General features: G+C 33.3%; 3 protein-coding genes across 3 annotated transcripts; 2 read left to right on the plus strand and 1 right to left on the minus strand.

Annotated features, from left to right (window-relative positions):
* Positions 1 to 284: 284 nt before the first annotated feature.
* LOC130808945 (uncharacterized) lies at positions 285 to 2113 on the plus strand. The gene is made up of 2 exons (XM_057674514.1): positions 285 to 808; positions 1287 to 2113. The coding sequence occupies exons 1-2, from the start codon at positions 422 to 424 to the stop codon at positions 1320 to 1322; spliced, it is 423 nt and encodes a 140-aa protein (XP_057530497.1). The 5' UTR covers positions 285 to 421; the 3' UTR covers positions 1323 to 2113.
* An 8430-nt stretch (positions 2114 to 10543) lies between these two features.
* On the minus strand, positions 10544 to 10972 carry LOC130808534 (leucine-rich repeat extensin-like protein 6). The gene has a single exon (XM_057673995.1). The coding sequence runs from the start codon at positions 10970 to 10972 to the stop codon at positions 10544 to 10546; it is 429 nt and encodes a 142-aa protein (XP_057529978.1).
* Positions 10973 to 14315: 3343 nt separating this feature from the next.
* LOC130808946 (2-methoxy-6-polyprenyl-1,4-benzoquinol methylase, mitochondrial) lies at positions 14316 to 23002 on the plus strand. The gene is made up of 8 exons (XM_057674515.1): positions 14316 to 14559; positions 15400 to 15526; positions 15844 to 15905; positions 16379 to 16528; positions 17194 to 17338; positions 17477 to 17548; positions 18913 to 19021; positions 22461 to 23002. The coding sequence occupies exons 1-8, from the start codon at positions 14466 to 14468 to the stop codon at positions 22560 to 22562; spliced, it is 861 nt and encodes a 286-aa protein (XP_057530498.1). The 5' UTR covers positions 14316 to 14465; the 3' UTR covers positions 22563 to 23002.
* The last annotated feature ends 313 nt before the right edge of the window (positions 23003 to 23315 follow it).

Below are 23315 nucleotides of genomic sequence, written 5' to 3' on the forward strand. Positions count from 1 at the left end.
TTTGGAAATTTCACGCTTACTTTTGAAATAAGTTTAAAACTTAGTTTATTTTGTAAATTTTTTTTATTTTTTCTCTTATGTATTTCAAATTTTCACATAAAAAAGACATACTTACTCTAATTATAACACAAAACCCAATTCCCATAAAAAAAAAAATTCCACCCAATTCCCATCAAAATTAAAAGAAAAGAATAATATGGGTATTAAATATTAATGTAATATTGACCATTTGACCTCTTGTTTGAAGGGTATAAATATAATAATCTTGAATAAAAATCCTACCCCACATCAAAACAATTACAACCTCCTACTCCTACCTTATTAATGGTAATATACTTACTAGTAAGTACTAAGTAGTAGTACCCACCTAAATCTATCTTCACCAACAAAACCCTGCTCAACAACACTACTAATCACAATCATGGTGTCCTCAACTACTAAAAATACCCATTTTCACATCTTATTAACTTTACTCTTATCATTATTAATCCATCAAATCCAAGTAATTAAAGGAGAAGATAATACTAATACATGCCCTTATCCTTGCAATCCAACCCAAACAGGGCCTTATTCCCTTTCTCCTCCATTTGGGAATTTCCCAAATTACCCTCCACCAGCTGGTACTACTACTCCTTATGGTGGTTCCTTAACTGTACCGCCGCCTCCCGATTCTATACTTCCTTACTTTCCTTATTATTATAGAAACGCACCTCGTCAACCGTCGGATGATAATCAGATTTCATCATCAACTTCACTTGATGCTAGATCAAGGGTTCAAATACTTCTGGTTTTGGCTGCTTCCATTCTAGTAGGAGATTTTCTTTTATCTTGTTTCTTTTAATTTGTTGTTTCTTCATTTTACTTATTATTATGATTATGATTTTGATTATTAGCTACTAATAGAGCAAATTTTGCTGTTATTAAGTTTGAAGTGTTATTCTTCTTTATGGGTACGAGTTTTTGTCTTTCTTTCTTTTTCAGACCCTAATTATTTTGGTTTGAAATATAAGAAGTATTAAGGAAATAATTGGTTATAGAAGTATATTATTATAGTTTCTAAAAAATCTTCAAATGATTTATCTTAAATCGATAATTAAAGATTATGTGCATACTTAATTAGTTATTGAAGTCATTCTTCTCATTATTATATGGTTTTGGCTAGATATTTCCTCGGCTTTGTGATGTTTTTTTCATATTAAGGAATTAAAAATAGTGTACACATCTATAAGTCATTAGAGTTCTTCCTTTCATTGACATAATTTTGAAATGATATATATTTTTTCCAGACTTTATATTTGGTTTATCCAACATCGATAAATTAAAAATGGAGTGCGCACTTTTTATGCTATTGGAGCCCCTCGTTCGTTGTCCATGGTTTTGGAATGGTGTATAATCTATATCCTTGGGTTAAAGTTAAAGTGTGTACACCTTGAGTTCAGCTAGTCTTTTAAGAGATCGTCTCGTATCTCAAGCCCAACTCATTAAAGATTAATATCTACTTATCGTATTCTTAATGTCTACTTATATTATCCTTAATGTTTACTTATCGTATCCTTAATATATACTTTCAATATCTTAAATGTCTACTTTACATTGTTCTTAATATATAAAATAGGCTGGTACAATTAGGACTCTAAAAAAACCGTCTCTTATAAGAATTTGTGCCTTGAGTCTCTATGAACATACAGTTGTTCGCAATAAATCCAGTTAAATTTAAGATAAAGCAAACAACGAAAGATAGACAAAATGTAGGGTGGGGCCCAAGGAGCTAAGGACTCCATCTCCAAAGAACAAGAAACACGGCTTTTGGTTAAAATGGAGTACATCACTTTTGCAGGCGTAATTCTCGAAGCTGACACTGACCAAAGATTCTCTGCTAATTCTACCCTAATCCCCATCATAATTCATAAGTGGCATCGCCCAATACTTGAGCTTCTTGAGATTTTAGTCTTTTGAGAGACCATTTCTTTGAGAGATATATCTTACGTCCAACTTATTAAAGATTAATGTCTATTTTATTCTTAATACTTACTTACCGTATCCTTAGTGTCGATTTTCAATATCTTAAAAATGTTTACTTATATCATTCTTATGCCTATTTATAATATTTTAAAAAATATATAATAATCAATCTAATAAGAGATGGTCTTTCAAACAAACCGTCTTACAAAAATTTGTGATTAATCAATTTAATTCTATAAATTATACTCGTTTGTTTTCCTAATAAAACACCACCTTTGTATCATTTTTCATTTAAAAGGACTTCACCATGATGGTAACTTTTTTTTTGGAAAAGACATAATGGTAAATTCTAATAGTATGTTATTAAAAAAAAAAGAAAAACTCGAAAATACTATTGATATAATTAAAAAGGATAAATTACAAAAAATAAATAGGATGTTAAAAAAAGAGGTTTAAGCAAAGGAAGAGTTGAAGGGAAAGGGTTCAAGCAAATCGGGGTGGAAAGAGGAGATTCAAGTAAAAGGGGAACTGAAAGGAGAGATTCAGTAAAGCGGGGCTAAAAGAGGAGATCAGAAAAGGGGGAGCTAGGGGGATGAGAGTTCAAACGAAAGGGGAACTGAGGGGAGGGGGTTTAGACGAAGTGTGGTTGGGGAGGATTTCAGACGAAGGGAGAGCTAGGCGATGGAGGTTTAAGCAAAGCGAGGCCTAAGAGAGGGAGTGAAGTAAAGAGGAGGGAGCTAGGAGAGGGAGGTTTAGGCGAAACATGAGAAAAATGAAATCGAAACGAGTGTTGAACAGGTTGTCATATTAAGTTAGTATAGCTATCAAGAGGTTCTTGATTATTTTTATACTATTTGTTTGTGATCTAATAAGTATCAAGTGATATCTCTTGTCAAAGTAGGTATAAGGGTAACACCCTAACCTACTAGTGTTCTAATTTCAATAATTAGAAAATGTAATTGCCCAATGTTAAATTTAGACTAAATAAATGAACTTGTGTGTATAAAATGATTTTTTATTCTTTCACAAAGATTATATTAAGTTTAAGCAAGTTAACATTCAATATTCTATAAATATAGATAATAATATAGTAGCTCATATTGTAACAACACGATTTACAGTTGACTGAGTAAAAAGGGTCTTTATTTCCCAAGAAACTTAAATCTCAATTTCAAAACTCGTGCAAAGGGGTCAACAGTTCTATAACATAGCTGTATCAGCTAATTCTATGTAACAACCCGACTTACTATTGACTGAGTAAACAGAGTCATCACGGGGTTTATTTCCCAAGAAACATAATTCTCAATTCCAAAACTTGTGCAAAGAGGTCACCAGTTCTATTACATAGCTGTATTAGCTAATTCTCAATCCAAACATCTAACTAAAACACAAAGTAATCATAAAAGTCACTATAAAAGTCCAACATAACCAATAAAATCTAATCCAATATACATTTACCAAAACCTAATACAAAGCTACAACTTCTCACGTACTCATCTCAATTTAACATCCATGTAGGCATGGCCACGGTCCGGGTTGGTCCGGTTCCGTTCCGGTTCCATCCGGTTCCGGTTCCGGTTCCATTTGGAACCTGTCGCGAACGGTTCCGGTTCCGGTTCCGGTTCCGGGCGGTTCCAAACGGTTCCTTAGCGGTTCATGAGGCGGTTCCGGCGGTTCCAACTCACGGGACGGGCGGGTCGGACCATCGGTTCCATTTTAATTTTTTCTTTAAATTTTTGTATAATAAAAAAATACTATAATATCGCGGACGTACCTTTGATGATTACTTGATTATTAGCGAAATTCATTGCATGTCAAGTTGTCATCGTTATTGAAATATTTACTAAAATGAATGGAAAAAAATTAATTAATAAGAAACGAATCAATGATAATGTCGATAAAGATGATTAATAAAAAAAGAGGGAGAAAATGGACTTGAACCTAGTACCCAAATGAATACTAAGCTGCCTACGTATCCCGAAGGAATCAAAGCCCACGTAGTTCTTTGTCATACCTTTTATTTATAGTTGTTGAGTGTTGATTCATCGTTGTCGCTTGTCGGATTGATCCTATTCGTCTTCGTCATCATCATGTGGTTGATATTGATTAGATGCTTCCGCTGACTCTCCTCCTGACGATGATGAAGTTGTATCCATCATCATCCATGGATCATCATCGTCGTCTTGATCATCATCGTTCCTTAGTCCTTGTGTTCGTATCTCCGCTTGGTCCCAATCTTTCTTGCAAACACATATTTGAATACTATGTGGAGCAAGACGAGATCGCTTTTCATCCAGAACTCTTCTACCTGCACTAAAAGCAGACTCCGACGCAATAGTGGACGCGGGAATTGCAAGGATATCCTTTGCAATTCTCGATAAAATGGGAAATTTAAAAGATTTTTCTTTCCACCACTCCAAAATATTATAGACACTTGGGTCTATTTCAAAGTGGTGTTTTAGATAACTATCTAGTTCTAAAAATGTGGTCGAGGAAGAAGAAGATCCTACAAAACTATCATCTTGCGTCATTATGTTAGCAATTACTGAATTATAGAAAGAGGGACGAGCCGAAACGCTAGCACGCCTAGACATATCGCGTTTCGGGTTATATACACTAGCGTAAAATTCATACAGTTCAGCTAAATATTTTTTACATGTTCCGACATAATAAGCTACATCGGAAGACGGGCGATCTAACGCTTGATAATAAAATCCTATTACTTTGGTTAGGACCTCGGTTTTAAAACGTGGGTCCAAAATGGTTGCGATTCCATAAATGTAAGGAAAATCGGTAAAATATGATTTCCATTTTTCCATCATTTCAGCAAGAATCGGCCTTAATTGTGGGTTAGTATCTTCTTGTCTATGTTTAAGCAGGTGATAAAAAATAGTAATACATTCACTTATTACTAAGTGAACGTTCGGTTCATAAACATAAGAAAAAATCTTAGTCGCGTGGTCATACGCTTCTAATATGTTATGTACACCTATTGCTAATTCCCAAGTTTCATCAGCTATGAAACTATCTGTACACTCACTATATAGTTGTGTTATTACTGGGCGATAAGCAATCGCCTTTCTTAATAAATCGTTCGTTGACCCCCAACGTGTAGGAGTATCTAATGACCAATACACTTTTTTAAGTTGGTATTGGTCACATAATTGTTTATATCTTCTTTTAATCTTTCCGATCCTAAGCCATTTTACTATATCCCTAATTGGTTCTAATAATTCACTTAATTGTTTTATACCTACTTGACAAGATAAGTTAACTATGTGCGCACAACAACGTATGTGTAATAAGCTACCCCCAAGGATTAAACTAAAGGCGGGTTCGTTAAATAAAAGTTCTATACATTTTATGTTTGCGGTTGCATTATCTGTTGAACAACAAAATATTTTATCTAATAAGTTCCATTCCCTACATATCTCTATTAATCTATATTTTATGTTTTCGCCGGTGTGTCTTTCTGGCATAGTCTCAAAAGCAATTATTCTTTTTTGAATAATCCAATTTCGATCTATCCAGTGTGCTGTTACACACATATAAGATTCTAAATGTGGGGGAGCAGACCATATGTCAGTTGTTATGCTAACCCTACCATTAAACGATTTAAACATTTCAACTAGGCCATAGCGCATTGATTCGTATAATTTAATTGTTCGTCTTTTAAGAGTGTTCCTAGGGATTGCTCTAAATTGTGGTTGCAATTGTTGTCTAGTGAGACGCTCATATGCCCTACTTTCACCGTGGTTAAAAGGCAATTCATCGCAAATTACATACCTAGAAAATTCATCAATCATGTCATTACGATTATATCTAAAAGGCATACCTGTGTTGGGAATGTCCCATTGTGTCTGTCGGCTTCCACTTGTGGTCCCGCTGCCGCTTGATGCATGAGTTTCTTTTGTGATTCCATGCTTCTTTGCCAAATGTTTGTTAAAAGATCCCGTTCCACCACCTAACACGTATTCACAAAACACAATAAATAAATGTTTATAAAATATGAATATATAATGTATGAATGTATTATGTATGTATAAAAAACTTAAAAAGTATTTACCTCTGGCGAAATTGTATGAAACTAAGGGCTTTACTCCTTGACTTTCACAAATTTGACAAGTGCATAGGAACATATCTGGATTCTCGGTTGGTTCTTTTGTGAAATACGACCACACATGTGAAACAGCTCTACCACTAGAAGGTGGCATTGCCGGAAAAGGTTGTCTTATTGGTTCATCTTCATCTAAATAAATAATTTAAAATTATAAAACTATAATTAAATAAATAAATAATTTAAAGTTTAATTAATTTGAAGAATAAAATTATAAAACTAACCGATAGTTTGGAAATTGACTCGTTTACCACGAGCTTGTCTTTGTTGTTGTTGTTCTCCTTGTTCTTCATCTGATCTTGTTGATGACTGTCGAGATATATGTACCCCAATTGGGGTCGTTGGTTCTTCTTCTTGTTCTTCTTCTTCTTCAATTTGTATATCTTTTTCCACTTCTTCTGCATATTGATGTAACTCCGGGTCGTACCCTTCCGGATAATTAGGTTCATAATTATAATTACTAATGGAGGGTGTTGTTGATACCGACGGAGTAGAAGTGGCCTTTCTTTTGGAGGAACTGGAACCTCCTAATGATTTTGCCACTTTAGTAACTTTTTTTGTGGCTCTTTTCAAAAATGAAGACATGATTGATAGTATAGAAGTAAAAATAGAAATATAGAATTAAGAAATAAATAAATGATTAATTATGTAACTAACTAAATTAAGAAATAATTAGAAGACTAATTATGTAATTAAGAGAATAATTGCGTAATTAAAGAATTAAGTAGAGAGAGTAGGAGAAGAGATGAGTTGTGAATGAAAATGATTGAAAGTGATGAGTATTTATAGGATGGATTCCAACGGCTCTCTAACGGCTAGTTTGGCTCAACGGTTCCATGGAACCGGTGGGCCGGTTCAACCGGACCGGTCCCGGTTCCGGTTCCGGTTCCGGTTCCATGGAACCGTTGAGCCGGTTCAACCGGACCGGTCCCGGTTCCGGTTCCAGAACCGGTTCCATGGAACCGTTGGACCGGTTCTCCCGGACCGGTTCCGGTTCCAACCCGCGGGTTTTTTGGCCCGGTTCACGACGGTTTTTTCCGGCGGTTTCACGGTTCCGGCGACTTTTTTCCGGCGGTTTCACGGTTTCGCGGTTCGGGGCGGTTCGGAACCTGTCGCAAACGGTTCCGGTTCCGGTTCCGGTTCCAAGCGGTTCGGGACCGGTTCGGTTCCGGGTAACCCGCCCCGTGGCCATGCCTACATCCATGTAACTCTAATCATCACCGCTAACCCATCGTTCCTGGCCGGTTCCGATTTGTAGACAGTCTAAAAGATGGAAACAACAGGGAGTCAAGTTAAACTGAGTGAGAAGTAACAATCTAAAACAACAAAACACAATAATTTAAAACATAGGTTTCAAAGCAACATCAGTTTCCTAGATCTGTGTGCGCACAGGGAGTCTAGTTGAGAGAAACATCCATAGCTCTAAGGATATGTCATTCTCGGGTTAGGCTAATCAATATTTGAATGTCAATTCACCTCAAAATAGGGAGTAAGGGAGATTTTCCCTCTACACCGTCAATGACCAGCTCGTGAGCCCGATCCATTGACCATATCAATATCAGGATAATCATTCATAAATTTGTCTCAACAATATAAATTTCATAACTTTAGTAAAACAATTTTCAAAACTATAGTCTGGCCAGACCCTTTAAAGGACTGCTACTATTCACCGTCACCGTCACTTCAAGGAGTCAAGTTTGATACGCAACTATCAGCTAGAATGGTTCGATAGAGAAATCATCTCCTAAAGCATAATAATAAACATAATATCACTAAGATGCGTTCGATACAGCTAATCTAACATATAACTTATTACATCTCCTCCTAAGACTGTGACTTAATCAAGGATTATATTCTAACATTTCTAAGCATTAAAGGACTGTGCACTTCTAACATAAACACTCCATATATCATCAAAATATTATAACCGCAATCTAGACTTGTTTTACTTCTTTTAAAGATTACTCGCTTCTCTAATTGATCTCTTTATATTTTCCAAATAAACAATATATGTACATTCGTACCAAAAATAAAGAATACTCCTAATTCATTCTAAGGATTCCAATTAATCAATACTTCCCCTAATATTAACCTTTTACCAACAAAATTCATACTCACAATTATTTCATCGTTTCCTATCAGTGATCAATATCAAACAATTTTAACCGAACATGAAATCTTCACAAACAATATCAACAAAGTCTATAATCTCAATATTTCTTTAAATCAATACAAATATCCCAAGATTCATCTAATTAACATCAATCAAGACAAAGTTCACTACTCTAATTTAAACAACTACATATAATTAGTCTTGAAATCAGTTACTTATGATTGGGGAGATTTATATTTGAAAATTGAAATAAGTAATTCATAGAAAGAAAAATTAAAAGAAAAGAAAACTTTTGAACCTGGATCATAGAAAAGAAAAGAATTAACATGTCTTCTTTTGTAATCAAGGACAGAAGTGCGGTTTTTCTTAGATTAAAGATAAGAAGAAATAAGAGACTTGATATTGTTTCAATGGAGTTCAATCGCAACAATAGCGTGAAGGTAGTGCTTTCTGTTCAACTAATTTGAACCACCACCATTGTTGTTCATTTCGAAAAGTTTTCAGGCAAAAATGGCAAGGAACGAAAAGCTGTAAAGCTATTGTTCTATACTTGAATTTCTCAAAGTAATTTGAGGGAGAAGGCTGTGAAATTCAGAGGAAAAGGATGAACAAAATACAGATCGAGGATTTCGAAAATTTACAAAGAATTGAAGGTGATTGTTGCAATTGTTCAAAGGAAGAAAAAGGCTATAAACCCAGTATTGGTTTCCAGCGTTTTTTTTTTTTTTTTGAAATGGAGGCAACAATTTTTTTTTTTCATAGTTTTTCGGTTTCCAAATTAGAAGTAGGAAGAATTGAAAAAAATTTATAATCAAATAAGAAATGAAAAGAAGGAAAATAAATTAATAAAATTAAAAGAGATATTTTATAATATCCGCCATATACTTAGACCCAATTTGTTTCCTCGTAATCTTAGCCCAAAATAAATTATCCGACTCAATCCAAAATAATTCTCATTCTAATATTAATTTTAAAATCTCCAATTCTAAAAATATTAATTTCTCAAATGTTACACATACAATACACGAGTGTTCCATAAGTTTAATTAAAAAGGTTTGCAATTGTATATAGAGCATGACTCATACAAAGGCAGACCCCTTTTGAAGCCTAAATAATTACGAGTTGGATTCGATCCTCAATGGGCAATGATAGCGCAAAAATTAATAAATTTTTCGAAGGATAAGTGTAATTTTAAAAATTGTGCTATTTTTCAAATAATTTTATACTTTTAAAAATACTTAACATATATACTATGCAATTTAATATTAATTTCTAATTTTTAAAAAATCTTAGACAATCGTACATTTTAGATTATGCATAGAACCCAAACCGATTACATAGGTGTCATGCCTTCCTGTTGCCTCACTGGAATAGTGCTGGTATGACTCATTCCTTACAATATGAAAGCATTGAATATATGTCATGTACAATAACATAGCAAAGGAAGTAAAAGGCCAAAGTATCATGTATAATTTGTAAATAAGTTATATTAGATTTTATTTTAGAAAAATAAGAGTTTCACATTTAAAAATTAGAGATATATTGACTCATATATAAATTTAATGGATAATTATTCTATTAGAGTATATAACATTACATGAAGCTTCAACCATAAACTAAAATTTTTGGTTGAGTTGATTTTTTAACATGGTATATTAAAGTTAGCTGAACAAGAGAACACGCATTTGTATCTCAAGCACCCCTAATTTAAATCTAAAACTCAACACAAGGTTTAAAAAGGGTACATACTGCATCCACCTTCCAAACAAAAGATCTTCGTATGAGGCGCGTATTAGAGTATATTACATTTAATTAGGTTGGTTTCAACATATTCTTATAACCAAAAAATTTTACGATGACACCTATGTAGTCAACTCTATATATAGGTTTTGTCATGTAAAAGCTCAATCGGTTTCAATATCAAATTCGAATAAAACAGTAGTGCTCTGCAGTTCTACAAATGCAAAACAAAAGTAGTACAAAATTCTTACAGTTATTACCTAAGATCTTCAAAACAGATTCGATGATTTGAAATTTACTTGATCTAATAACCGAATTCGATTTGACTCGAATTCAAAAATGATTTACAATAATAAACAATATGAACACAAAACTCGAAATACCTGACTCAAAATCAATCCGATAATCTGAATGAACACCTCTAAGTATATCAACTTTTTATGTAGAAGACTATTTGAAAGTGGAACAATCTCAAAAGAAGCGTACTTTTTATGATTTATATGAGGCGCATTTAACAATGAGATGGTTTCATATAGAAGTAACAATTTATGATAATATACTACCAACATATGTTTAGCAAAACCCTTAGGCCTTAAATACAAGTATTATTTTCATACAATCAACAACCCTATAAAGCCAAATCCAAGGCCAATAAATAAATTTATAGTAGCTACCAAATTCCTGTATGAAGCAGAGTAATTGACATCAACAGGGTACAAATCTCCTGGTGGTGCAGTTATGTACAAAAACCCTGCACCCGAAGGCGGTGACGGTGGCGGTGGTGGGCAATAAGGGGTGGTTCTCGAATGCTTCTTAGGTGGTGGTGGAGACGGCGGTGGAGGTGGTGGTGGTGAGTAACATGATGGGTGACCACATGGTGAACAACCACCACACTTTATACTTGGATCAGATGATTCTATTACTTCATCTAAATTTCTTGATTCAATTCTTGTGATTAAAAATGAAATTACCAAGAAAATTATAGTCATAGGAATTATGTATGAATATGATAGTGATTTTTGGGAAATTGGTATTGACATGTTTGGTGAAGATGAAGGAAGTGTGGAAATGAAGTTTAGTGGAAAATGAGAAAATGATGGATTGTAAAGTTATAAATAATTTAGGGTAGTTGCTATTTAGCATTGAAAAATGTCCGACTGCATAAAATTTTTTAAATTTAGGAATTTTAGATAGTAATTGGTCTTCTAAGAGACCTGTCTCTTAAGTCCAATTTAAATTTAGGAGTTTTAGATAACAGTTGGTCTCTCTCAAATCCAGTCCATTAAAGCTTAATGGTTACATATTCTTACTTTATATATTTTCCTATGGCCCTGTCCAATTATAGATGATCTCTCAAAGAAATCGTCTCTCATAAACATTTGTATTCAGATATTAGTTGATATTAATTTATATTGCTTTTCTTTTAGTTTAACTCTTTGTTTTTAGGTGTTAAAATTATAAAAAAAATGTAAAATAAATAGGACATTAAATTTTATAGTGTGATTTTTATCTATTTTTAGTGTAATGAGTATATATTATAAATAAATAAATAAATGATTTGTGCGTTGGAATTACGTAATAGAATGTGCAACTTACTTAGGATAAAGGAAAAGTAGGGTTTCTTAAGTTAGGTGGGTTTTGGCTTCTAATTAATGGAATCTTTATGACTTGTTTCTAACTAATTTTTGTTTTATTTTGGTTATAAGGGTTATTATTTGCTAACAATGTTAATGGATAATAACATTTTTATTAGTGTAATCACTAAGAGTATTAACTAGCCTATATTTAATCTTCAAATTTTATTTTAAGCGGGAGTTATTTAATGATATTGGAGTAATATTATCTTGTTAGTTATAGTTGTTGTTTGGTTTAACCAAATGAAAGTATTAATATAGTAAAATGACATAAATGATAAAAAAAAAAAAGTTACTTTCTTTGTTTTCATTTTATGTTATTAATTTCTTTTTTTTCACAATTTTCAAAATATGTGTTCGAAACTAAATATCTATACATATTTCATAAAAAATTATTATATAAAGATGAATTTAACAAGATCTTACATAAATATATTTTAACTTGTAACTATACACAAACATCATGTACTAGTTTCTCTTCTTACATAAAAAGGTGTACTCTTTCTCTGCCACTTATTTTACATATTAACTTTTATGTTGATCCGTCTTATTTATTTTGCATTATTTTTATTTTTGGACAACGACCCACTACTTTATTTTAATCTTATTCATACATTCTAACTATCTTTTATTTTATTTATACAATTTATTTTCTTTTTTCATTAATTACTAATATTTTAAAAAAAGTTCTATAATTTTTTTGCTTTAAATCTATTGGGATATAGAGAGTGCTATATTATTAAGTATTTATTGGTGGGTCCCCAGCGCCACACCAATATTAGAAGTCTATGCGTACATATAATATGACCTCTCTTTTTCCATGTTAATTGAATTTGATGAGTTGCTTGCTGAAATGTCTTACTCTCATATTAATCAAACCATGACTCAATCAAGATGTGAATGTGATTGTGCCTTCATCTTTTTAGAATGTACTCGTACATACATCCACCTTTTAACATTTTAAATCTCCCAATATAGATTGAATTTTATCTCCATTATAGTATGTATTGTTCAGAAAAGTCTAATTTTATCTAATTTTTTACTTTTCTTAACTTATCATGTAATCCAGAATTATTTGATTTGTGATCACTTACAAATTAATAAACTATAGTAATAAATTTATTCTTTAACATGTTGATTTATTTGTGGTTATGTATCTGATCCCATATCATTAATATTTAAGGTATAAAAAATATTAAAAAAATGAATGGAGGGAGTCTTCAGTGGTTAGAGTGACAAGTTGTCGACCATTCTAAAAATTAACAAGTTAAGTGATCGAGATTTTGTTTGGTTCGTCTCATTTTGACTTGGGAAATTATTAATGATATCCCTGAGTTTTGGCACTTTATCAATGGTACTCCTAAATTTTTTTATTATTCCCTCGTATTAATGAAAGTCTAACAACCGTAACCTTTTTTAAACTTTTTCCGTCCAAACCCGTTAACTTTTTTTATGTTTTAAATTGAAAAATAAAAGAAAAAGTTAACGGTTTTGGACGATTTTTTATGGAAAAGGTTAAAAGGTTACGGTTGTAAAACGCTCAATAATACGAGGGTAGCATTGATAATAAAAAAAAACTTAATAGTACCATTAATAAAGTACCAAAATTCAAATGTACAATTGTTGTTTAACTTTCATTTTTATATATCAATTTTTTATAATTTTAATTATACACAATAAAAAATATTAACGATTAGCACACAATGAAAAACGACAAATTTGAAATGAATAGGTGGAGTATGAAGCATAATTTCGGATAAGGCCTACCTTGTTTGGCCTAGCGATTACATTTAGGGTCTGTCTGAATTTGGTTAATTAAAGGGTAAAAAGTAGCCCATTAAGTTTTTTGGGTTAAACCGAGTGATTGGATTGAGAGGAAACAATTATAGAGGTACTCTTTACTCCTTATTTGAAGTTAAATATTTTTGCATATTGTTGGATGTGTGACTTGATTCACATTATTAAACAACAACATTTTTATCGTGTTTTTTAATTGTTGTTTTTTTCTTACTTGGAGTTTTGGAGGTCGAAGGCTTGACGACCTGTTTAGGTAAGGCTTGACAGATCGTCGAGCCGTGATGTAAAATCTTCAATTCTTTTGTTTGACACTTTTGAGTTTGAGATATTTGGTTTTATAGCTTGTTTTCGAGTTTAAATATCTTTCTATGATGAATCTCCATATAAAGACTACATATTTTAAAATTTATTGATTACTGATATTTGAGAGTCAAAAATTTGAAGAGCCATTTTTTATCATACACTCACTTGAGACAAATAAGATCCCTTGTTATGCTTAGCCTACTAATAGGTCAATGATATATATGATCATTCTTTCTCGTGGTATTTGCTACTAGGACATAATTGGATCAAATCATGAAAATGAATAAAATTGGTTAAAAAATATAATTTACAATGAAGTGAAAAATGTATAGATTAGACAAAATAAATTAAATACATAAACGAGAATTAAATATAGAATATGAATTACAATTCAAAATAGAAATGTAGCAAATGTCATCAAACAAGTCAAAATGAAAAACTGTAGCGAAGCGACGAAGGACATTACACAATAAGAATTTCTTTGGTTGTGAATTTTTTAAGTAAAAAATTAACGTTTCAAATCATACCCGTAACACTAATGTTTGTGTGAAATTGTGTTACCGCAAGATGTTTTTCGTTTATAAATTATATAGACCTACTAAAACACTTATTAGTATATAAACTCTTTGTTTGAAACTCGTCTGGATCAAATAAGTCTCTCATACGAGTAGCGCTCTCTACCGTAATTGTTTTTGTTTAGTTGATTTAGCCAGGTTCCGTAGCGGTCCGCGCAATTCAATTTCCTTTCGTTCTGTTCTCCGAACCCCTATTCCAACTTTCTGATTGCGAACTCTCATCCATGGCGTTGAGAGCTTTTCTCAGGAATCCACGCTCCAAGTTTTTGCCTTTCTTCTCTTGCGCTTCGCGTCTGCATTCTCACGCCACTAGCTTCGGTACATTTCCTCTCTCCTTCTAATTTCTATCTTTTTTACGTTAATCAAAACTCCCTAAATTATTGTTTTGAAGATATTTTTAGGGTTAGGTTGCTTTTTGTCATTATGCTCTTAGTTCTAGATCGTTAGTTACGTATTCTCTTAAGCTTTGTTGATGTAACTTTGACGACGATTATTTGATTCGAGTACTCAGCTCCAATACATCATAATGAATTTGCTGAATCATGTGTACAAATTTTGTTTCAGACGCTTATCTTGAGTAGCTCCTACCGACTACCTAGGCAGAGTTTGGGGTGGTAGGATGTATGCAATGCATCCTTACCCTTGCGGCCATCTTATTAAGTGTGAATGGTGATATTTTCTTTGATGTTAGTAATTTGAGTTTATAGATAGAAGTTATGTTAAATAGAGCTAGTCGTTATATGTATTCTGCCTTAATTTGTTTGGTTTTGACATTTGTGGATTTCTGTTTAATAATCTATCTTGAATAAAGGGCAAGCTGGAATAGGCAAGCAATTTCAGTGTGTATGATTCAGTTGTCTATAATGTAATGAATTTTTGGTTGTGTTTGTGTTTCAGAATCTTCATTATCCTTGTAGAATTGGTATTTCAAAAGTTCCCTCTCCTTGCAAATTTTGCCAATACATGTCATATTTGATATTTATAGCCTAGTACTAGCTTAAATCATTTATGTATTTGATAACTCTTAATATGAGGAAGCAATTCGGTCATTAAAGTGTGATAAATTGCTTTGTTAATGTGATTGGTACAGATCTCAATTGGGCAAAACTCCATGCACTCCACATTAGTAGGTCAATTCACATTTTCTTTTGCTTTCAGGTTTCAAGGAGGTGCTTGAGGAGGATAAAAGTCAAATGGTTGGAAATGTCTTCACAAGTGTTGCTTCAAATTATGATGTAATGAATGATCTAATGAGTGCTGGTCTCCATAGATTATGGAAAGATAGGTCTGTTCTGTTTCTTGTGGATTAGTCCTTGAGGTTGCTTATGATGTATGGGTTGATATAATTAGTGAATTTGGAGGGAAAGAAGATTGCCATTTTTGGATCTAAAATGTTGGGAGGGAAGGTCAGGGAAATGAAGGGACTCGTTTTCCTTGTTTGGATGTGGAACGTGAGGGAATGGAATAGGATGGATATTCTCCCTTTTCGATAAATCAACTGTTTCTGGTTTTGGAATGGAAGGAAAATGCATCATTTTCTTTCATGGTTCTCTTCTTCACACATATGACAATTTTTTTTAATTATTTTTTCAATGTTGTCAGATTGGTAGAAGAATTGAATCCTTTTCCTGGAATGAAGCATCTGGATGTGGCTGGTGGAACAGGTCAACTCCTGTGTTTTTACTTTTGAGATGTTATTGTAAATTGTAAAATGAAGTGCTGCTTTAATATTATATGTAAATTACTAATTGTCGTATAAATAGTAAATGTGAGGTTCTAAGTATGTTTCACTGTATTGTTTTTATGTCAGAGACACCTAGACTTCATTTGCTCGATTAGAAACTGAATTAGTGGGGGATACCGAAAGGGAAAAAGGTGGTTTTGGGGTGGAGGGTTGGAGGAGCATGGAAACATTAGGGTTTAGAATATTTTCTATGATTATTTAAAAACTTTAAAAAATTATTTGAAAATGATTTTTTAATTCGATTAAAAGGTTATAAAAGATTATAGAATAGAATATTTATTATGTATGGAATTTCTAAATTGGGAAAAAGATAAAATATTGTCCTTAACTTGAAATTCAAAGAAACACAAGATTACCAAATAGAACATCTCTTTATTTTTTTATACATGGCAGGTGATGTTGCATTTAGGGTTCTGGACTCAATAAAGCGCAAAGCAATGCAAGATGTATCTGGAGATCCTTTACTGGAAGAAACTAAGATTTATGTTTGTGACATCAATCCAAATATGTTAGATGTTGGCAAAAAGAGGGCATTGGAAAGAGGTGAAGTGTACTATTTGAAACACTTGTCATAGTGTTCTATCTTCTTTTGTTTTGCTTGTACATGCTTCTTGGTCAAATTATTGAAAATAGTGAACTTTGTTGTAATTTTTCTTATTCTTTAAGACATCTAATTTGGTTCCATCAAGTTAAAACCGAGGCCCTGATAATTAGGGTTTGATGTGAGTCTGAGATTGCCGTTAAAACGCTTTTCGACAAACTGCAAGGGTTCATGCTTTAAGCATGACCCTTGTTCAATTAATTTTATTAAATTTTCTTAACAGATAATTGTTATATACTTATATTACACACCTCATTTTTGTGTCTCCAATCACTCATGGCTTATGCACTTGTAAAGCTCCTTCAACAGCTTCTTTATTTTTGTTTCCTTGGTTTGACAGTAGTTATTTGATACAGATGAACTTGCCCTTTTTTTTTGGAAAAAAAAATTCAGCTTATTTTTCCAACAATTTTTGGAAAGAGTTAAGGTTAGATTCATTTGTTGATGGATGGACATTTGCAAGTTGTACTGCTTACCATTGCTACGTTTCCATTTCCACTTTATATTAGGGCCTCCCAGCTCCTTCCTTCAGACTCATTTATTTCTTCTCTCTGCTTTTTATTTGTTGTTAAGCTTTGCTTACAAAGTAATTCGACCAATGCCATAGGTCTTGGGCAAGATAGGTCTCTAATATGGGTGGAAGGAGATGCTGAAGCTTTGAAGTTTGAAGATGATTCAATGGATGGCTACACTATTGCATTTGGGATCAGGAATGTCACACACATTGAGAAAGCTCTGGCAGAAGCCTACAGGTATGCGGTCAACTGCATACATGATGAAGCCTGTTTCTGCTGATGTTTGCTATTCCTTTTTAAGGAAAATTTGAAAATATCTTTTGATCGATCTTATTCAGCTCTTGTCATGTTACCTTTTCTATTTGTTTTTAACAGGGTGCTTAGATGTGGAGGGCGGTTTCTTTGTCTAGAATTAAGCCATGTAGAAGCTCCTGTTTTCAAGCAATTGTAAGTACATCTCCGACTTGTGTTAGTCAATCCTTGATTCTGCTCTCTTGTACCTCTGTGCCGACTACCGTCTCATTTTCACCGTTTTCCCCTGTTTTACTGCTTAGCAATGCTCCCTTGTGATGTGTAAGGAGCCTTAACTTCTAGATGTGATATGAAAATTGAAATTTGGCTTGTTACATGACTAATGGTGTACACTTAGTGCTAAATGCTAAGGTGAAGGGAGGCCTTTATTGTCGAAAAAAATGTACTTTGTGTGGTATTTTTTAGTTGAAGCCTGGGTACTACAATTCAGCCTCATTGCAAGATTGTTACTTGTGTAAAGATTAAGGAAAATTGCTTCTCTGGGATCAGCAAGCAATATTTTTCTATCAATATCATGATCCTTTAAAGAAACTTAGGTTTAAGGTTGGCATTTAAACTGTAACAGCTAGTGATTGATTGTTGATTGTAGCTAACTTACTGTCCAGGACTGGTGTCTGGATGCCCTTTTCAAACTGCTTAGCTCACTGGCTTGACTATGTGTGGGCTAGGTGGCCTGCAATTGATGGTGTATATTCTCAAATTGATTTGTATTGGAGTCTTTTGAGTAGTTGAAGAGTTAAAATGATATGCTTGATGATTCATTCCTGTGATATGATTTGACAGAGCAAGTGATTTTTAGTTGATATCATGGTATAGAGGTGTGTTGAAAGAATAGGGGGGAGGGAGGAGACATTTTAGGGATTTAGAATACATGGTTCATACTGCGGCGTGGTTATTGCTGCAAGGGAGTTCACTTGGAATGTAAAAGGATTTGTTTGGAATTGACTTGGAAGAAGCAAATGGCATGATGTCACTTTTTTAGTTTCAATCCTCAAATATACTTTGGAAGAACTATAGGCCCTAACAACTTTTGTAAACAATAATTCCCTGAGATTGCTAGTTTTAAAGAGCAAAGTGCAAGTTGTTGTTTGGACTTGGTCTAATGTACTGTAAGGTGATGATCTTATTTTATAAAAATGCGCAGGCCAACCTAGATTTACCTTAAGCTTCTTCCTGTCCATCTCAAGCAATCTCTTACTCTGTCAGCTTCACCTTTAGCCTATAGTAAGTGAAAAGAAGTTTCCTTTTATTGGCTGACCGTCTAATAGCCACAATAAACTGCATTAATGTTTCATGTTGATATCATAAACCTAGAAGCTCAACTAGGTTAGGTTAGTGACTGAGCTTGAGTCACTTCAGAAATGGAGAGGTAATAAAAACTCGCAGAGCATGAATCAATTTATAAAAGGGAGAGCAAATCAACTCTTGTTGTCATTTATATCATGCATCACTGATGGTATCTTGTTTATGTTGACCTAACCAGTGTTTGATTAGTGCAGGTATGATTTCTATTCATTTTCCATAATTCCATCCGTAGGAGAGTTGGTTGCAGGAGATAGAGACTCCTACCAGTATTTGGTTGAAAGTATTCGTCGCTTCCCTTCTCAGGTAATATCACATTACCATCTTATATGTTTTTGTTGCAATATTAGGAAGGAATAATGTAATGCCTATGAGCCTTACCTTTTCTTTATATTTATGAGTAAGAAACCATTTGGAATTTAAGTATTGCAAGACTTTGAGCTTTGAACGAGAAAGGAAGAAGTATGAAAGTTAATCTAAGATATGGTTGATATACTCTTAAAAAAAAGGCTATGTTGCATTTAGTGACTTAGGGTTAATGCGGATTGAGGACATACTCTTCAAGATCATCAGACATCTAACATTTCCACCATATTAAAGATTTCTTTTCTTGAGGCTTCCCTTTCTTCATACTTATTGATTGCTTTGAGTCATTGTAATGCTATTTTAAAGATAGATTAATGTTTAAAAGTACATTTATGACATTACAAAAAGGGAAAGGTGACTCTTGCAACTTGAAGGTGATTAGGAAAAGTGAATATTTATAGGAGAACATCTTTGTGAAATTGAAGGGTTATAAAGAACTGTCGTTTCCATCAGAATTAGATATTGTAGTACAGCCTGTGTTCCAAATTGATATATACCCTATTACCAGTTTGACATGTTTCTAATAATATACCCCATTCACTTTTCAGATATATGGTTACTTTTATCTTTATCTCATTCTTTTCTTGTCTCTACCTTTTGTCTTTCTCTCTCTGTGTCCTTACTTCTCACTACTTCCTTGCTACAATAGAGGGCTACTGGAAATTTTAGTAATTTTCAAAATCTCACATCTCTCTAATCAAGCTAGGAGCTGCTTGACCCAACGTCTAGTATTGTTTCTCAACCTCAGAAATAGAAAATTGGCCAAACATAGCGTATAGAGGAAATTGTTTCACCAGGAGTCCAGGATTGAGGTACATTTTAGGGTTGATTAATGGTGTGGGTAAATTATGTATATATAAAGATTACAATTACAAAATTAGTAAAAATGCGCTAATATTATCTCATGAATATTAGCAAAAACTAGCAAAAGCTTCAATATATAACTTAAAAGATTGCAATAGCAAAATTAATGTAATATATTTAACACTTTAACGTTGCAAACACAATATTTGCCTCACATTACATCCTCTTAAAAAGACTATTATGGTGCTAAGAGTCTCAGGGTCTGGGTATCATCATTGTATTGAAATCATGGAATGAGTGGGCATAAAGGGGTGATGAAACAGCAAAAGCCATGGAAAAATTCATGGTTAATACTATTTAAGACAGTGCAAAAACAAGTACTGTATCGTAATAAAGATCAATTACTTACATTGTAAAGGTGTAAAAAATCTACGTATTTAGACCGCTTTAAGGATATTTCATGATTTTGGCCGACATTTAATGTTATGATAACCACATCAACCCTTTTTGCACTATGATTTAAGATGATGACTTTTGGGATGAAGTTGAGAACGGTATGAAAATAACAAAACCGCTTATTATCTCATAGAACTTATTGATGGTGATCGCAGTAAGATGGATGATTTATAAGCGGATGAATAATATGTTGGGTAAAGTGAAAGACATTATGAAGGTGTATAAATATGTTGGTCAGTATACTACTAATATGTTGGGAAAAGATGATGTGATGAACATTCCCTTCCATTGTCACCCGCCTAGACGGGGTTTAGGGGGGGTCGGATGTAACAACCTTACCCCTAGAATAAGAGGTTGTTTCGACTGACCCTTGAGTGAAAACATAATCCACAACTTCACGTGAATAAAAAGCGTAAATTAGCCATTGAGAATGAACAAGCCCTTCTCAATGACTTAATTAGCCCGAACCAGTATTATAGCTGTAATTAGGAGTCGTTAGCATTGTTAGATGTATCTTTTTGGTTGGTTATGGACTTACAGTCTTACAAATGTTGCAGCTTGTCATTTGAGTATTCTTTGTGTAGACCTTGTAAATTGGCGGGGTGGGGCGGGGCACTAGTCATGCACGTTGTGGGTCAAAAATTTTTAAAGCGGATTGTTAAACGGGCTTTATATGTTAACCTTTTTTCTTTCTATCTTTGAATGAATAAGTATGTAATTTGTTCTCTTAATTGAAAGTTTTTTTTCCAATCTACACATCAACCAATACCTAAACTTTCCTTTATTGTTTTTCCCTCTCAGATATTATTGGTGAATAAGAAAACTTTATAAAGTTTATTTCTCTTTTCTGGGTTTTCAACTTTTCATTATATTGATCGTATTATAACCTTAATTATGATTCTGGGTTTATTTTTCTAATGATTTTGATTTGTTTTTTCTAGGCGCATTTTTGAAATTAAATGTTTTTGTGATTATTGCTAATGAAATTGATAATGAAAAAAATTGAAGATGTCCACAATGTGGGCTGTGATTTCAGAGGTATCATCCATTTCTTGGAGGGGAGAATTTTTTGGAATATGGGTTAATAAGTTTGGGAGTGGCTAATAATTATCATTTAATGGAATTTTTCTATTGTATGTAATCAGAAACTTATTTTGTTCCCCAGTGAGAGCTGAACAAATCAAGCAGAAGTAGAGAACGTTGATGTTTGCCCCTTCAATGAGTATATTTTTGACTTGCTATTGACCCATTATTAACCTCTAATGATCCATCACAAAAGATCGAGTAACGATCCGCCCTGCTATTGACCCGCTAAACATAACCAAACCCAGAGCCCGGTGGGCCGATCCACCCCGTAAACCAGCTTTATATGTGTAAGAAGAAAAAATAGAAAATTGTTTACTTTAACTTCAGAAGCAAGCATGGATGGTTCACCCAATTTTCAATTACAAATTCAAAGTAGAAAAATAAAGGAAAAATGGAGATAAGCCAGGTTTACTGTTCGTATATTTCTCTTTCTAATCTTAAAAATTCATGATCATCCATTTCCATTGGTGATGGGGCCATGGGGAGATTGAGTGTAATGGAAAATATAAGTAAAAAAAACTCACGTTTGGTGAACTTTCATTATCATGGGGATTTACACTAAAACTGATTACTATTACCACATTTGACAATTGAATCAGTCTTGAACTCTTGTTATTGTAGTTCCTGCTTCTCATGAGTAGGTAACTGCTACTCTTGGCTAATACATTGTTTAGTGCTGTGCCTAAGATATTTTTATCATCTATATCCTTCAGTGTATAGTTCAGTTTCTTAAGCATCTGCTCAAATTTAGAGGGATATGGACTGTTATCATCTTCACTATATTAAGTTTGTAGATGAATTAACATGAGGCCATCTCACCTCAAGGACCGTAAATAATAATGCATACACTTGCAATCTGCAAATAGTTGTTGGTACACATGACATTGGTATAACAAAAAAAAAATCTCAAAAAGGTGTTCAAATGATTCTATATGAAGTTATTAACCTTGTACCGTTTGTTATACGGTTCTATCAGCTCCATGTTTTGCTAGCCGTTTATATGTTAAGTTATTCTAATGAAAACGTGTTGCAGGACAAATTTGCATCAATGATAGCAGAAGCAGGTTTTCAGAAAGTAGAGTACGAAAATCTAGTCGGTGGAGTCGTCGCTATCCATTCAGGGGTGAAAGTTTAGTCTTCCATTTCGTCCAAATTTTGAATTGAAACGTACATTAGTGTTGCAAATAGACTACCCTTTCTTAAATTTTTGATCAACTTCTATATTGAGGGTATGTATAGCAATATTTGGTAGCAAATTAGGGGCAACTAACTTTGCTTGCGGAGAATCCAGAAGCTTCTTTTAAAGATTCTAGATTGAAGGAGAATCGGGATGGCGTGGAAACAATCATTGCGAAGGATCTCTGCAAATAACTATAAAGAATATAGATCAAAGTCGATCGTAGAGGGTATTTTCTGGTTTTGATTGAATGTTTTCCTTTCAAATTAACGTAAGTTTTCGCAGGAGCTGATGATAATTTTTTTTGCTCCATTTAGATAGAGCAGTGTACTTTATTTGTAAAATTGTAAAATGATCTCAATTTTCAATTCGTTTCGTTGGCTACGTTTATGATCTCACCGACTCTATCATAGATTCGTAGTTGCTGAAGTCGTCTGAGTCTTGGGTAGAAGATGAATTGTTTGTGATGATACAAATGACTGAACATTTGGCCGAAGTGTCATTGTGTTTAAAAAAAGGATTTCATGGGGAAAATGATAATTAATAGGATAATATCATATACCTAATACCAAACAAAAATGAGTCAGGAATGATGCTTCTAACGAAAAACTCTATAAGGGCGGCAAACTTTTTTCTTATTTTACACTCCATTCCTGTGACGCATGTATATATTCTATATGGTAAACACCAATTATTGCAAAAGGTGAGTGG

The sequence above is a fragment of the Amaranthus tricolor genome, chromosome 3, assembly GCF_026212465.1.
Source record: "Amaranthus tricolor cultivar Red isolate AtriRed21 chromosome 3, ASM2621246v1, whole genome shotgun sequence".
Taxonomy (NCBI): domain Eukaryota; kingdom Viridiplantae; phylum Streptophyta; class Magnoliopsida; order Caryophyllales; family Amaranthaceae; genus Amaranthus; species Amaranthus tricolor.

Excerpts from the sequence above, each read along its gene's own strand:
- LOC130808945 (XM_057674514.1), top strand. The coding sequence starts at position 422 with ATGGTGTCCTCAACTACTAAAAATACCCATTTTCACATCTTATTAACT. Across the intron at positions 809-1,286 it reads TTTTGGCTGCTTCCATTCTA|ACTTTATATTTGGTTTATCC; the intron begins GTAGGAGATTTT and ends TATTTTTTCCAG.
- LOC130808534 (XM_057673995.1), bottom strand. The coding sequence starts at position 10,972 with ATGTCAATACCAATTTCCCAAAAATCACTATCATATTCATACATAATT.
- LOC130808946 (XM_057674515.1), top strand. The coding sequence starts at position 14,466 with ATGGCGTTGAGAGCTTTTCTCAGGAATCCACGCTCCAAGTTTTTGCCT. Across the intron at positions 14,560-15,399 it reads TTCTCACGCCACTAGCTTCG|GTTTCAAGGAGGTGCTTGAG; the intron begins GTACATTTCCTC and ends TTTTGCTTTCAG. Across the intron at positions 16,529-17,193 it reads AAAGAGGGCATTGGAAAGAG|GTCTTGGGCAAGATAGGTCT; the intron begins GTGAAGTGTACT and ends CCAATGCCATAG.